At 37.2% G+C, this 13,267-nt stretch overlaps 2 protein-coding genes across 3 annotated transcripts; one reads left to right on the top strand and one right to left on the bottom strand.

Annotated features, from left to right (window-relative positions):
* Positions 1 to 4,820: 4,820 nt before the first annotated feature.
* On the top strand, positions 4,821 to 7,005 carry LOC136200633 (small ribosomal subunit protein eS24z). The gene is made up of 5 exons (XM_065991044.1): positions 4,821 to 4,904; positions 5,458 to 5,499; positions 5,921 to 6,091; positions 6,716 to 6,802; positions 6,928 to 7,005. Exons 1-5 carry the CDS (start codon positions 4,833 to 4,835, stop codon positions 6,967 to 6,969), a joined length of 414 nt encoding a protein of 137 aa, XP_065847116.1. The 5' UTR covers positions 4,821 to 4,832; the 3' UTR covers positions 6,970 to 7,005.
* A 2,489-nt stretch (positions 7,006 to 9,494) lies between these two features.
* Positions 9,495 to 12,704, bottom strand: LOC136235792 (mitogen-activated protein kinase homolog NTF3). Of its 2 annotated transcripts, XM_066025823.1 has the most exons (4): positions 12,298 to 12,704; positions 12,017 to 12,140; positions 11,219 to 11,644; positions 9,495 to 10,411 (listed from the first exon to the last, which is right to left on the bottom strand). In XM_066025823.1, exons 3-4 carry the CDS (start codon positions 11,639 to 11,641, stop codon positions 9,716 to 9,718), a joined length of 1,119 nt encoding a protein of 372 aa, XP_065881895.1. In that variant the 5' UTR covers positions 11,642 to 11,644; positions 12,017 to 12,140; positions 12,298 to 12,704; the 3' UTR covers positions 9,495 to 9,715. The 2 variants fall into 2 exon arrangements, with proteins under 2 accessions (XP_065881895.1, XP_065881894.1); XM_066025822.1 differs by lacking the exon at positions 12,017 to 12,140 and having other exon boundaries at positions 12,298 to 12,703.
* Positions 12,705 to 13,267: the final 563 nt, after the last annotated feature.

The raw sequence follows: 13,267 nt of genomic DNA on the forward strand, positions 1-13,267 counted from the left end.
TTAAGGTTTGTATCTCTTCTCCTGTTTTTCAAGTCTTGATCAATGGGGATATGTCGGAGGAATTTTCTCCTTGCCGGGGTATCCGTCAAGGGGACCCAATGAGACCTTTCTTATTTGTTATTGCAATGGAAAGATTGTCTCACCTAATCCAAGATGCTGTTGATAATGGGAATTTCCACCCGGTGGCCATCAATAAGTTCTGCCCCTAGGTTACTCATTTGTTCTTTGTAGATGATGTTCTGATCTTTCTGGAAGGTAATGAGGAGCAGATAAGGGTCATTATGGATATTCTTAAGAGTTTCTGTTCTGCCTCTGGTCAGAAGCTCAATATCCAGAAGTCCAGGATGATGTGTTCTAAGAATATGAACCAGAGAGCCTGCAAAAGGTTGAGTGATTTGTCTTGAATTCCTCTGACTAGTTCTCTTGGAAAGTATATGGGTATTCCCCTCCATAGCGAGAGAGTGTCGAAAGTGTCTTTTAAGGATACTTTGGATAAAGCCAATAAGAAGTGTGCCACTTGGAAAGCTAAAACTCTCTCTCTCGCTGGCCGCCTTACTTTGGTCTAATCTGTAAATTGTGCGACTCCCAATCACATTATGCAGGCTTGTCATCTTCCTGAGCCTGTTCTCAAGGACCTTGATAAAATTAATCGTCGGTTCCTGTGGGGAGAAGCTGAGGAGGGGAGGAAGATCCACCTTGTTTTAGCGAGGGTTGCCTCAGATCACTCACCTATCTTATTGGATACTTATGGAGTACAATGTAGCAAGCAACGACCATTTCATTTTGAAAAAATGTGTATAAGGGATCCTGGTTGTCGTGATGTTATTCAGTCTGTTTGGCTTTCAGAAAATTATGCACAACTAGATGTATGTGGGAAGCTGAAGTAATGTGGTAATTCTCTCAAGCACTGGAATAAAATAAATTTTGGTCATGTTGGGACTAAATTAAAAAGGTTAACACACGAATTGCAAAAAATCGAGTGTGGATTTATGACAGTTAATAGGGAAGATGCTAGGGTTCACATTGAAAGGGAGATTCTTCAATTACAGGAGGATGAAGAGATTATATGGCATCAACGTTCCCGAGTTTCTTGGCTTCACGAGGGTGATAGAAACACTAAATTCTTTCATTCTAAAGCGAATGTTAAGAGACGGGTGAATTGTATTACACGATTACAGGATAGTGATGGTGTTTGGCATGATAAGGAGGATGAGGTTGAGGATATAATTGTTTCCTATTTTACAGGCTTATTCTCTACTACTGTTCCTTCTTCCAGTTCCTCTATTTTGAGTTCAGTTGATAGACACCTTTCCAGTGATGAAGTTGATCAATTGCAGGCTCCTTTTGTTGCTGAGGAAGTTTTAGTTGCATTGAAACAATCTGATAGTTCAAAAGCACCTGGACCTGATGGTATGTCTACCTTATTCTTTAAAACTTATTGGGATGTGGTTGGGGATCAGATTGTAGCTGTTGTATTAAATATGCTTAATGGTGGTCAATTTCCTTCCTCCTTAAATCATACTTTTGTTACTCAGATCCCGAAGGTTAAAAATCCAGGAACTCTAAAAGATCTCCGTCCTATTAGTCTTTGCAATGTTGTGTATAAGCTTATTTCCAAAACTTTATCTAATAGGCTCAAACTTTGTTTGCATTCCATCATTCACCCTTCTCAGAGTGCTTTTGTTCCGAATCGATTGATTACGGATAATGCCTTAATTGCTTTTGAATTATTTCATTCAATGAAGCATCAGATTAATAGTAAAAAGGGTGTTTGTGCTATGAAGTTGGATATGAGTAAGGCCTATGATCGAGTAGAATGGTGCTTTGTAAAAGATATGATGACAGTGATGGGTTTTCCGAGTTGTTGGGTTGATTTGATTCAAAACTGTCTTTCTTCAGTTTCCTTTTCTTTCCTTATAAATGAGGTGCCAAAAGGTTTTGTTAAACCAACTAGGGGTCTTCGTCAGGGAGACCATCTTTCACCTTATTTGTTTTTAATCTGTGTGGAAGGGCTATCAGCATTGATTAGGAAATCTGAAAGAAACAGAGCTTTGTATGGTATTCGGGTTAGCAATTCTGGGCCTATAATTTCACATCTATTTTTTGCTGATGACTCAGTTATCTTTTTCCAAGCTACTGCTACAGAGTGTGTTGTGGTTCGGGAGATTTTGAGGGAGTATAAAAGTGCTTCTGGGCAACTTATAAATTATGACAAAACTGATATCTATTTTAGTAGAGGGGTTGGTGTTGATAGTCGTATCAGGTGTGTAGATTTGTTAGGGGTGAAAGAGGTGCAATATTTTGAGAAATATCTAGGTTTACCATCAGTTATTGGGCGATAAAAAAAGGCAGTTTTTAACTTCCTTAAGGAGAGGTTACAAAAGAGGATTTGTGGTTGGTAAGAAAAATGTCTTTCTCGTGGGGGTAAAGAAGTTCTGATTAAAACAGTGGCATAGGCAGTCCCTCAATATATAATGAGTTGTTTTTTGCTACCAAAGTCTTTTTGTGACGAGTTACAACAGATTATGGCTAGATTCTGGGCAAAAGCGTATCCATTGGATCAGTTGGGAAAAATTGTGTTTATCTAAGGATGATGGAGGTTTGGGTTTCAGAAATATTTATGCTTTTAATCTTGCTTTACTTGCAAAGCAGGTTTGGAGGATGGTTGAATATCCCGAGTCTCTCTGTTCACAAGTTTTTAAGCATAAGTCTTTTCCAAGGGCGGGGATAATGGAGGCTAGTGTGGGTTTCTGTGCTAGTCATGTCTGGCGGAGTCTTTTGAAGGCTAGACAGGTTATTGTTGATGGAAGCTGTTGGAGGATTGGGGAGGGTAGATATGTCAATTTGTCATTATCCCGATGGATTCCTGATGTTCCCTGTAATCGTCCACTTTATATGATGAATGAAGCTCCTACACAATGGGTTTCTTGGTTGATTGATTTTGATGATTTTTGTTGGAAAAGGGATTTGGTTAATTTCTGCTTTTCAACAGATGTTGCTGCTGCTATTTTGAAAATTCATTTGAGCAGAAGGAATATTACTGACACTTTATTTTGGACTTTTTTCAAAAAAAAGGTGAGTATCTTGTGAAATCAGGATATAAAGTGGCTAAAGAAGCTTTGCAGGTTTTTTCTTCAATGGCTGCTTCTTCCTTGGGTGAAAATGTTTTTTGGAATTTTCTATGGAAGATTAAAGCTCCATCAAAATTTCTTCATACTGTATGGAGTGCTGCAAAAAATGTATTGCCCTGTTATGACAATCTCTCGAAAAAAGAATTAATGTGATTGGCAATTGCTGTTTCTGTGGTTATTATGCTAAAACCTTGATTCACTTGTTCAAAGAGTGTCCAGGGACAAGATCATACTGGAAACAGACGAATCTATTATATTCTGTGTATAAGATTGGAGGCCTAAATTGTTTGGATTGATTTGCTGCTATTGTGAACTTACTTTCTCCGATGGAGTTTACAATGTTTTGTGGAATAATTCATTTTATCTAGTTTGAAAGAAATCAGGTTATTCATGGCAAGTCTCGCATTGGTGAAATTAAAACGGTGGCAAATGTAAAGGAAATTTTAAATGGGTTTTCTGTTATGCAGAGGGGTTGTAATTTGGGCCAAGTTGATGTTGATTTGTGGAATTCAAGTTTAAGCACATATGGTGCTATAAATGGTCATTTTCATAATATTAATATTAGTGCAAGTCATGAGGAGTTGAATGAATTTGTAGGAAAAAGAGGTGGAAAATCAATAGCTGTTCATGTGGATTTTTATGGGCATTAGGTTCATCGTGGGTTGAGGAGATTTGATGTGCAGGTACGTGGTGCAGCAGAGGTGGGAGCAGGGACCAATTTAATTTCATCAAGCCATCGATGGAAACCTCCGGAATTAAGTTTTTTCAAACTTAATTGTGATGCCTCATTTTCTATTAGAACGTGTCATAGTTCTTTTGGAATGGTGGTTCGGGATCGCAACGGTCTTGTTTCAATGTCTGGTGGAGGACCAATTGGATCTACAATGTCTGCATTGCATGCGGAATTATTAGAGATTCTATTTGCATTACGTGTGGTTCGTGATTGTGGATATCAATCAATTTTGGTTGCGTCTGATTCAGTTTCGGCAATTAATATACTTAAAGGGGATCATGTTTTGTCCAACTGGGTAGGTGTAATTCTTGGAGGCCTAATTTATTGCGGTTTAATAAAAAAAAATAAGAAAAACAACAAACTAATTTATTGCGCATGAACAAAAAGCCCAAATCGAGGCCCACAAGTGAAATCGAGGACCAAAGCGGGCGATGCAGTAGGGTTTTTTAAAAACTCTATACAACTGGATTTGTTCTTCTCAGAAATCTTTCTCCTCGAGCTGCTGCTGCTGCACTTAGGTCTGCGATTTACGGGGTGTTTGTTAGAAGGGATATAGGAGGTGAGATAGGAATAAAAAAAATACGAGATAAGTTATCCCGTGTTTGTTTGGGAGATAGAAGAATGAGACAGATGGGGGATAAGCTTCTTATCCCTCAAATCCTATACCCAGGAGGGGGTGGTATAAGGAGGTGGGATAAGCTCCTGCGATTTTAATAGGATGGAAAAGTCCATCCTATCCCTTAAATTAATGTTATATAGTTTAAATAGGGTTAAAATAGTAAAATGTATTATTTTATCCCTATCCTTATCTCATGTACCAAACATTGAATAATAATTCTCGACTATCATATTTTTATCCTTATCCCAACCATTTATCCTTGTCCCTATCCCAACCTTTATCCTTATCTCTATCCCAATAGGATACCAAACGTCCCGTTAGGGTTTCTGAACTTTTCTTTGGTGAAACCATGGCGGAAAAGGCAGTAACCATTCGAACCAGGAAGTTCATGACCAACCGCCTCCTATCTAGGAAGCAATTCGTAAGTCTTTTTATCCATCTCATTAACACCTCTCTCTTACCATAGCTAGTGGCCCTTGTTGTGGTTCTAGTGGATCACCGATAAGATTTAATCTATTAGACAAGATGGAATGTTTTTCGATTTTGCATCTTCAATCATTGCGGATTAGGCTGGATGTATTCCATTAGTGTTGCTTGTTATTACTTTGCTCTGTAGAATGGTTATTGAGATCGATTTACAAGCTTAAATTAGTTGCAGATCTTTAGTTTATTCAACTGTCGGATATCTGATGATAAGTGCATGAGATGTTCTCTTATTTTTTTTTGTGGTTGTGGTTATTATCTTGATGGGCTTGAGAAAATTGATTTTATGATTCTCATGATATCGGAGGTGGAGGTTAAGAGATGGTCATATTTTAGAGCCATAAATTTCCTTCTGTAAACAATTTTGTGTTTGTGTTAGATTTAAGATACCAAGCCTTAAACTACTAGGCATTGAATTATGAGAACTGACATCATGTTGGTTATAAGACATGGATTCTGATGATAATGATATTCCTGTTTTGTTTATGCAGATCATTGATGTTCTTCACCCTGGTAGAGCCAATGTTTCCAAGGTATGGTTTGACTCAGCATTTTTTTTTATCATTGTAATCAGGTTACTGTTGATAGTCTATCACTTCACAATCTGAATACAATGTACTGTTAAAATTTATTTGGTACGATTGCAAGTGTCAGTGTCCAATGAAGTTATATATCTAATTGTAAACAAAAAAAATCCCCTACATTGAAAGTATGGCCACTTTTTCGTTATAAGTGTGGTTACTCATCCAGAAGTATATCTTTTGCGGACACTAAATTTTTAAAGTTGATTTGTTATCATTATAGTGCCAATTAATTTATACTTTAATGAAAATGTTAGAAATTTTGTTGTTTAAAAAATTTCAGCTAATCAATTTATCTGAGCTGATTGTTATTATTGATCAATAGGTTATGTTTTTGATTTTTTTCTTGTCGTGCCATTTTTCTGTTATGTAGGCAGAACTGAAGGAAAAGCTAGCTACCTTGTACGAGGTGAAGGATACCAATGCAATTTTTGTATTTAAGTTCAGGACTCATTTTGGAGGTGGAAAATCCTCTGGTTTTGGTCTTATATATGATTCCGTTGACAATGCAAAAAAGTTCGAGCCAAAATACAGACTCATCAGGGTAAGTTCATCAGTCTTCAGATTGAAAAATAAAAATGTTTTCATTGCCTTTTCCATTGCTCTTGATATATTGACCTGCATAGCAGTGCAATAAGACTGCTTTGGTTTGAACTCCAAGAGATTAATTTAACACTTAATGCCTGCTAAAAAGAGTTTTTTCTTAATGTTTTGGTGTCATTGCTTATTATATTGTGGAGTTATAAATGCTTTGAAGGACATTATGTTATAACTCATGAAAATGTCGTTCATTTGGTTTCATTGCCTTGTAAAATCAAATTAAAAACATCCATTTGCTGTGGGCGACAGATATAGTGCTTGTACTAAGAGTGCATAAGATCCAAAATTCATATAATTCTTATCATTAAATGAATATGACGTGCTTATAAAAATTTGCTTTCTTAAATTTATTTAACCTCTTGGTCGAGTTTATTACACTTGTCACAATTTGACATTTATAATTGTGCATTCTTATAGGTCTGTGTGGCTCTCTATTTCTGGTAGTTGGTTTTGACTAACGGCTTCTAGTATCCATATTTGAGTATTAAATGCATGATTATCTGGGTGTCTGGTTTTGGTTGTTTTCTAAATTTACTTGTTGTTAAGTTGTTTCTCTGCTCGTGTGCAGAACGGTCTTGATACTAAGGTTGAGAAGTCTAGGAAACAGATGAAGGAGCGAAAGAACAGGGCAAAGAAGATCCGAGGAGTAAAGAAGGTAAGATTGTTGTTTGTGATTATAGTGGCTTCTTCACATATACATAAGTTGACATCTCTTCTCATCCTCATGTCCAAGTTATTTAATTTGAATTTTCACTTACTGAATTTTTTTTTCTTGGGCAGACAAAGGCTGGGGATGCTGCTAAAGCAGGAAAGAAGAAATGATTTTTCCAAGTGTTTTATAATGTTTGTGTACCCATAAAAATCCGTTAATCTCCAATCCCCTTTAAGCGCATCATGAACACAAACATCAATATGATTCTGAGAATATGAAAGCAGCGAACAATCAGACGCCCTTTTCCAGAAGACACACAACCCCCCACTCCTTCCAACACAATCAACAGCAAAAGACCCTTCAAATCTAATTCTATTCCTAATTTCCTCAATGCGGGCTCCACATACGAGGGTTTCTAAAAGAAAGATAATATCCGGCTTATGAACTCTAATGAGTTCACAAAAAATAGGAACTGCCCTGACGTTGCCCAACCCCCGGCAGTTCCAACTCAATATAATCATAATCCAGGGCGAACCTCCCCGTCGAGGCCCGCCACATTTCCGTTTTTTGGTTCGGATACCAATTGAAACCCAGTGCTCTTCTTCAAACCACCATCAATCTCCATCCCCCTCTGACTCTGGCCCCCAATTTCAGTTCCCTTTCTTTTTTGATAATTCTCCTCATTCCTACTCCTTTTACGACCATCATTGACTTCAACCCCCTCTAGAGCCATCGTTTTTGGTGACTGCGAAAGCAATTTGGACTTCCCTTTATCAAGCATACAGGCACCCAAATTACACGCCAATGTAGCAAGTTGAATTGAACCCGACTGCCCTCCCAAATTACTTGCCGACTCAGCATTTCGAAACACCTCATTCACTGAGCCGTTCCCAATGACTTCCTCCTCCTTCAACCACCTAGACTCTCCCCATACTGTTCTCTTACTTGGTGCCCTTATGGATGCGTCCCATTCTGTGATTAATTCTCCCTCCACAGATTGATAGAATCTATCACAATTACGATCAATATGCCCAATAAGACCACAGATAAAACAGAAGGTAGGCAGTTTTTCATACTTAAAACTACAGTTTATCCACTCTCCCCCTGCCTTCCTGACTTTCTTACCAATTTTAAGAGGTTGACGAACATCCAGTTGCACCCTTATGCGCATGTAGGGACGAAAGAAGGACCAAGCATTCTTCACATCATAATCAATGAACTCCCCAATGTAATTTCCCAATGCTCTTCCAACATTTTCTGAGAAAAAACCGGCCGGTAATTTATGGACTTGAACCCAAAATCTCACTATATGTAGAGGAACGGATAACGGATCATCTTCGCTCTGCAATTCCCGCAACAACAAAAGATTGTTATCAAAGGACCACGGACCACCCTCCAATACCCATCGAAGATCATGTTCATGATAAAACCTAAACAGAATTAGTTTCAATCCCAGTTCCGTAACCGTCAAACCCCTACCCGGTCTCCATATCTCCGCTAACCTGTATTTAAGAGCTTTAAAATTCATCGATCGGTCAGTCAGGAGCATTCCTACTAAGCACAGATCATAAGGATTACCACCGGAACCCTCCTCAACATCAATAAACTCGAATCCATCATCAATTGTAACTGGTTGCGCCGTTCTTGAATCCATAGGAAACTAAAAGGAAATTTGGGAGAAACCCAAAAAGAGATCCTACGATCGAACCCAAAACCAACAGCAAGAAGAAAGGGCTCCAAGAATTACCTCAACAGGAGTCCGCCATCTCCAGAAGATACGCCAGATACGCAATCGCAGAGAGAACAGGTACACCAATTGGAAAATATGCAGAGATTTCCGAAGCAAAACCCTCAAGAAAAGCTAAAGAAGCAAAGAACTCTTATGACAAGAGAAAGCTCTCAACAGGAGCAAAAAAAAAAGGTAATAACCCGTCTCATGCTTGTTATAGGTAATAAAGAATTTAACACTCCAATTATTATTATTATTATTAAAAAAACTTTTTTATTTAAAGAAAAATAAAGAATTTTTTTCTTCTGTAAATGCTTGGTTTAAGTATATTATTTAAGAAGTAGGTGATGAATATTAATTCAAACTAAGTTTCTAGTAGAATTATTTCACATGCTGTAGACTCGTATTAAAATATTTTCAAAAAACGAGAAAGTTATATTTTATATGAATTAAGAAATGTTTGACAGTGATAAATTACTCTCCGTTCAAGATTTGTAAAATCCAATAAAATCAATATATTGTTGAAATCATCGTTTCTCAACCCTTTAATCCCTTTCTGTATCAATCCTTACTTGACGCATTTGTTCCCTCCATCTCCCAATGTTTTATTTTCTCCAAATCATGCGACCCATGAACTAACTCCCGAACATTGCTTACATCCCCCACAAATCATCACTTGATAATGTTATGTTATCGTTCCAGTATCGAATTTATTCATCTACACAATCGGTATCTCCTTTTCCATTGTCTATCCCAGTCTGGCAATTGTAGTAAAACTTGATGGTAACAATTATCTATCATGTCCCCTACCGTATATCACAACTACCTTAGTATTATTATTAAAATACCTACGGTGATCGGTGGGTGCTCAATGAATATTTGATTGGTGTTTTTGAGAAAAAATTAAAGCTCCATACACAATTTCCACATATATAGATAGATATAGTGTTGTTGCAAGCATAGAAATACATCTAGATGTTTCTATTATATAACAAACGTTCTCCCCAATTCTTACAAGAACAGAACCTATTTACAAACTGAAAGGACCATATATAATAAGTTGGTCAACTCATGCATCAACACCACATCTAACTGCAGCGTTCTAATTATTAGAAACAAGAGAGAACCATAAACTTAAATAGTACAACAACAAAAACTTCCTCACCTCAACTTAAATAATGCAGTGATCACATGCACATCTGCCCGTTTGCTGTCACAGCTTCCGGGTGGTAATGGAGGATTTCCGTCCACATCATTTCTCGTATCATTGCTTCCCCTAAATCCTCGTCTATGTCTAAATCAATCGGAACTTGAGCTGGAGGATTGTTGTTGGGATCATACAGAGATGACATATAAGGATGTTGCAGAGCTTCATCGACTGTTATTCTCTTTGATGGGTCAAAAATAAGCATTTTTGAAAGAAGATCAATTGCCAAAGGATGTGCATTCGGATAAAGGCGAGAAAAGGGTATCCCAGGGGAATATGGAAGTGTTCTTATGTATTTCTTGGCCTTGTTGTTATCAATGAATTCAAGATCCTCTTCCTTCTGCTTGCCAAGGATGTTAATGATGAGTTTAAGCTGGTTGAGACACTCTGTGCCAGGGAAGATGGGTTTCCGGCCTAGAAGCTCAGCAAAAATACATCCAACGGACCACACATCGATAGATGTCCCATAGTTATCGCAGCAAAGGAGCAGTTCTGGACCTCTATACCAGCGAGTAACAACATATTCGGTCATGAACTGGCCCTTGCCATTGCTCGTGCGTGCAAGACCGAAATCACAAATCTTTAGATCGCAGTTAGCGTTGATGAGTAGATTCCCGGGCTTCAAATCTCTGTGGAGAATGTTTGCTGAGTGAAGATACTTGAGACCTCGAAGCAACTGCACCAAGAATTTGATTTCATTAGAACTCAAAACGCCTCTAAAAAGAAATATTCTGTCAAAAGAAACGAAAAGAAATGGTGAAGTATGGCAATTACGGGGGGCAATCTATGTAATGTGAAAGCTTCAGAGATTGTATACACTTGCAGCATATCAACACATTCATTGGATATTCACATTAGAAAATAAGCACATTACAGCTAACATAATTAAACATATGAGAAGTGACCCTAGAAAGCAAACTAATGCATAAGCAAATGGACCGATCATAATAATAAATAACTGTAACATGGCAACAGGGAACCATTTGAAGGCCTAAGGAACTCCAAATTGTTTTCCAGCATTTAAATTTGTTAAAGTCAAAACAAAACTTGACAGAAATACCATGGAAGTCTCATAAAAATGGGGATGTAAATTCATTCAAGTGCAGCATGGATGAAATTCAACAACGTAAACCAATTTAATCCACTCGTCATAGATGTGGATTAATGAATACAAGAAAGACAACAGAACCTCTATAAAACAGATAAGGTCACTATTGAAATAAACTTTTAAAACTCTGATTAACTTTCTAACAGAATAAACTAGCCCCGAAAAAGGTTATCCATCCTGATCATGTTTCTCCCAACTATCTTGGATTTTTTACCTAAAATAAATCTATTAGCTCATAAGAAACAACTGACAACTAAAAAACCTTCACCCACCAGGCAATTAGTTGAATCAGTGTAGCAAAATCTCATTTCCTGACTTGAACTTAATTTCCAGGCACTCAAAACAAAAGGAACTAATTTGGAAGGAGATAAATACCTGCAATAGGAAATATTGGCAGTGATCATTAGAAAGTGTTTGAGATGACTTGATTATTTGATGCAGGTCTGTATCCATGAGTTCATAAACCAGATAGACATCCTTGAAACTTCTTGAATGGATAGGCATCATCACATCCTTCAATTGAATGACATTTTCATGTCGAAGATGCCGAAGAAGCTTCAGTTCACGTAAGGTCCTCAGTGCATCAACTCGATTATCAAATACATTGTGTATCTTTTTTATGGCAACTTTCTCATTGGTTTCTCTATTCACCGAAGAGCAGACAATACCATAAGCTCCTCGGCCAATAGGCTTGATCGGCACATATTTCGTGTCAATCTCAAATAAGTTTTGCCACATAGAATAGTGATGTTTTCCCTGAACTATAACCCCATTTGGCGGCTCTACAGGAGTAGCCATTTCCTGAAAGTATCAGAAAGGACGCATCATTCAGTAATGGAGCATGTAAACGTAGAAACAACATCCAAAGACGTGGCTAAAGGCATCACATAAATCAAATTCAAAGTCTCTGTACAAGACTTCTGTAAACAAAGGCCTAAATCACCACAAAAAGTACCTTCAAGGTTGAGGATTCATATAACTTCCTCAAGGTGGGATGTTTAACAACTTCACAATCATATATGATTGGGGTAAAAAAGTACCGTTAGGGAATATGGTACAATTTTTCTTTTTTTAGATTTCTTGTCACTTGATTTGTAGCTAATCTTCAAATTTTGTCCACTAATGCCAAATCAGTTATAATTCTGAATAGAGTGAATGACCCATGAAAATTACCCGTTTAGCAGCAGAAATTTCCGTCGGTAATTCTATGTTCAATTTCTCCCTGAAGACGGGGTCGACGAACCCTCCGTGACCCTGTCTTCCGTCCCTGATTACGCAGCTACCAAATCCCTATTGCCTACCCAGAAGCCCCAGTCAAAGAAGCATAAATAAATTAAAAAATTTCCTGCAATACTAAAGCTTAAGCACAACTAAAATAAGTACAACAAAACAAGCAAAACTATGAACTCGTCATGAAAATGCACAAGAAGAGGAGAAGAAGAAAGGAAGCTTACTTTTGATCTAGCGAAAGTCTCCGTTATCCAAATGAACCAACTATGAAACCCGCTACTCCGAACTCATAAATTTCTGCTACTTCGAATTAACGTTTCCTCTTGTTCCCAGCTGTTTCCAATTTATCCTAAACCTCCATGGAATCAGTATCGGCCAAATTCCATCAGCAAACGCGTTCAGCTATCCAAGGCAAATTTGGCGTGTATGAAGAAGAAACCGATCTGAAGCAGTGAAGTGAGTTGAATTGCAATTGAATAAGGATATTAAGATCCGTTATCTCGTCGGGATCAAAGCAAGATAAGTGAGTGAATAAAATAATGAGGATGAAGTTAATAATGCGGATATATTATTTTGGATTCTTGCAATTTTGCCTTCTCAATGCTCCGGTTTCTCGGCTGTGATGATAACCGGATATTTTTAAATATTTGTTAGGACGGTGGTGTGGTGAACTGGTGATGTGTTTCAGTTAGAACGAACTGGTGAATACGGTGTCGTTTAATACTTGCCTTTCTAACGTTGATGATCCAGGAAAATATCTTGACCCGCAAAGAAAGCATATTCCCCCGTTGCTTCTTTAAAATAGAAATTTGGTGTTTCTTGGAACACTCTAATATAATGGTTCTCTCCTCGCAAATCCAATGAATGAAACCCATCCCAAACTAATTAACCGATAAATGATGTACTTATCAGTTTAAAACAAATCAAAAGCATAGTTGCAAGTAACGGTACAGTAAAACTTCTATAAATGCATATTCTTGGGACAGGAAAAAAATATTCATTAAGCGAGATTATTTATTTATCGATAAATGAATAAATTATTCATTTATCGATAAATTAATAAATTATTCATTTATTGATAAATATTCATTAGATATGTAATTATCTTGTTTAGGAAATATATTATTTGATTGATTTATAATTATCACATTAGCATAATTACAAATCAATCAAATAATTGCAAGATTCTTTCAG

Source organism: Euphorbia lathyris, chromosome 7 (assembly GCF_963576675.1).
Source record: "Euphorbia lathyris chromosome 7, ddEupLath1.1, whole genome shotgun sequence".
NCBI classification, from domain to species: Eukaryota; Viridiplantae; Streptophyta; class Magnoliopsida; order Malpighiales; family Euphorbiaceae; genus Euphorbia; species Euphorbia lathyris.

Bases quoted from the DNA above. Each gene is read 5' to 3' on its own strand.
- LOC136200633 (XM_065991044.1), top strand. From the start codon at position 4,833: ATGGCGGAAAAGGCAGTAACCATTCGAACCAGGAAGTTCATGACCAAC. The intron at 4,905-5,457 runs GTAAGTCTTTTT...TTGTTTATGCAG, and splicing joins TCCTATCTAGGAAGCAATTC to ATCATTGATGTTCTTCACCC. The intron at 6,092-6,715 runs GTAAGTTCATCA...GCTCGTGTGCAG, and splicing joins CAAAATACAGACTCATCAGG to AACGGTCTTGATACTAAGGT.
- LOC136235792 (XM_066025823.1), bottom strand. From the start codon at position 11,641: ATGGCTACTCCTGTAGAGCCGCCAAATGGGGTTATAGTTCAGGGAAAA. The intron at 10,412-11,218 runs GTATTTATCTCC...TTCTTGGTGCAG, and splicing joins GCCAATATTTCCTATTGCAG to TTGCTTCGAGGTCTCAAGTA.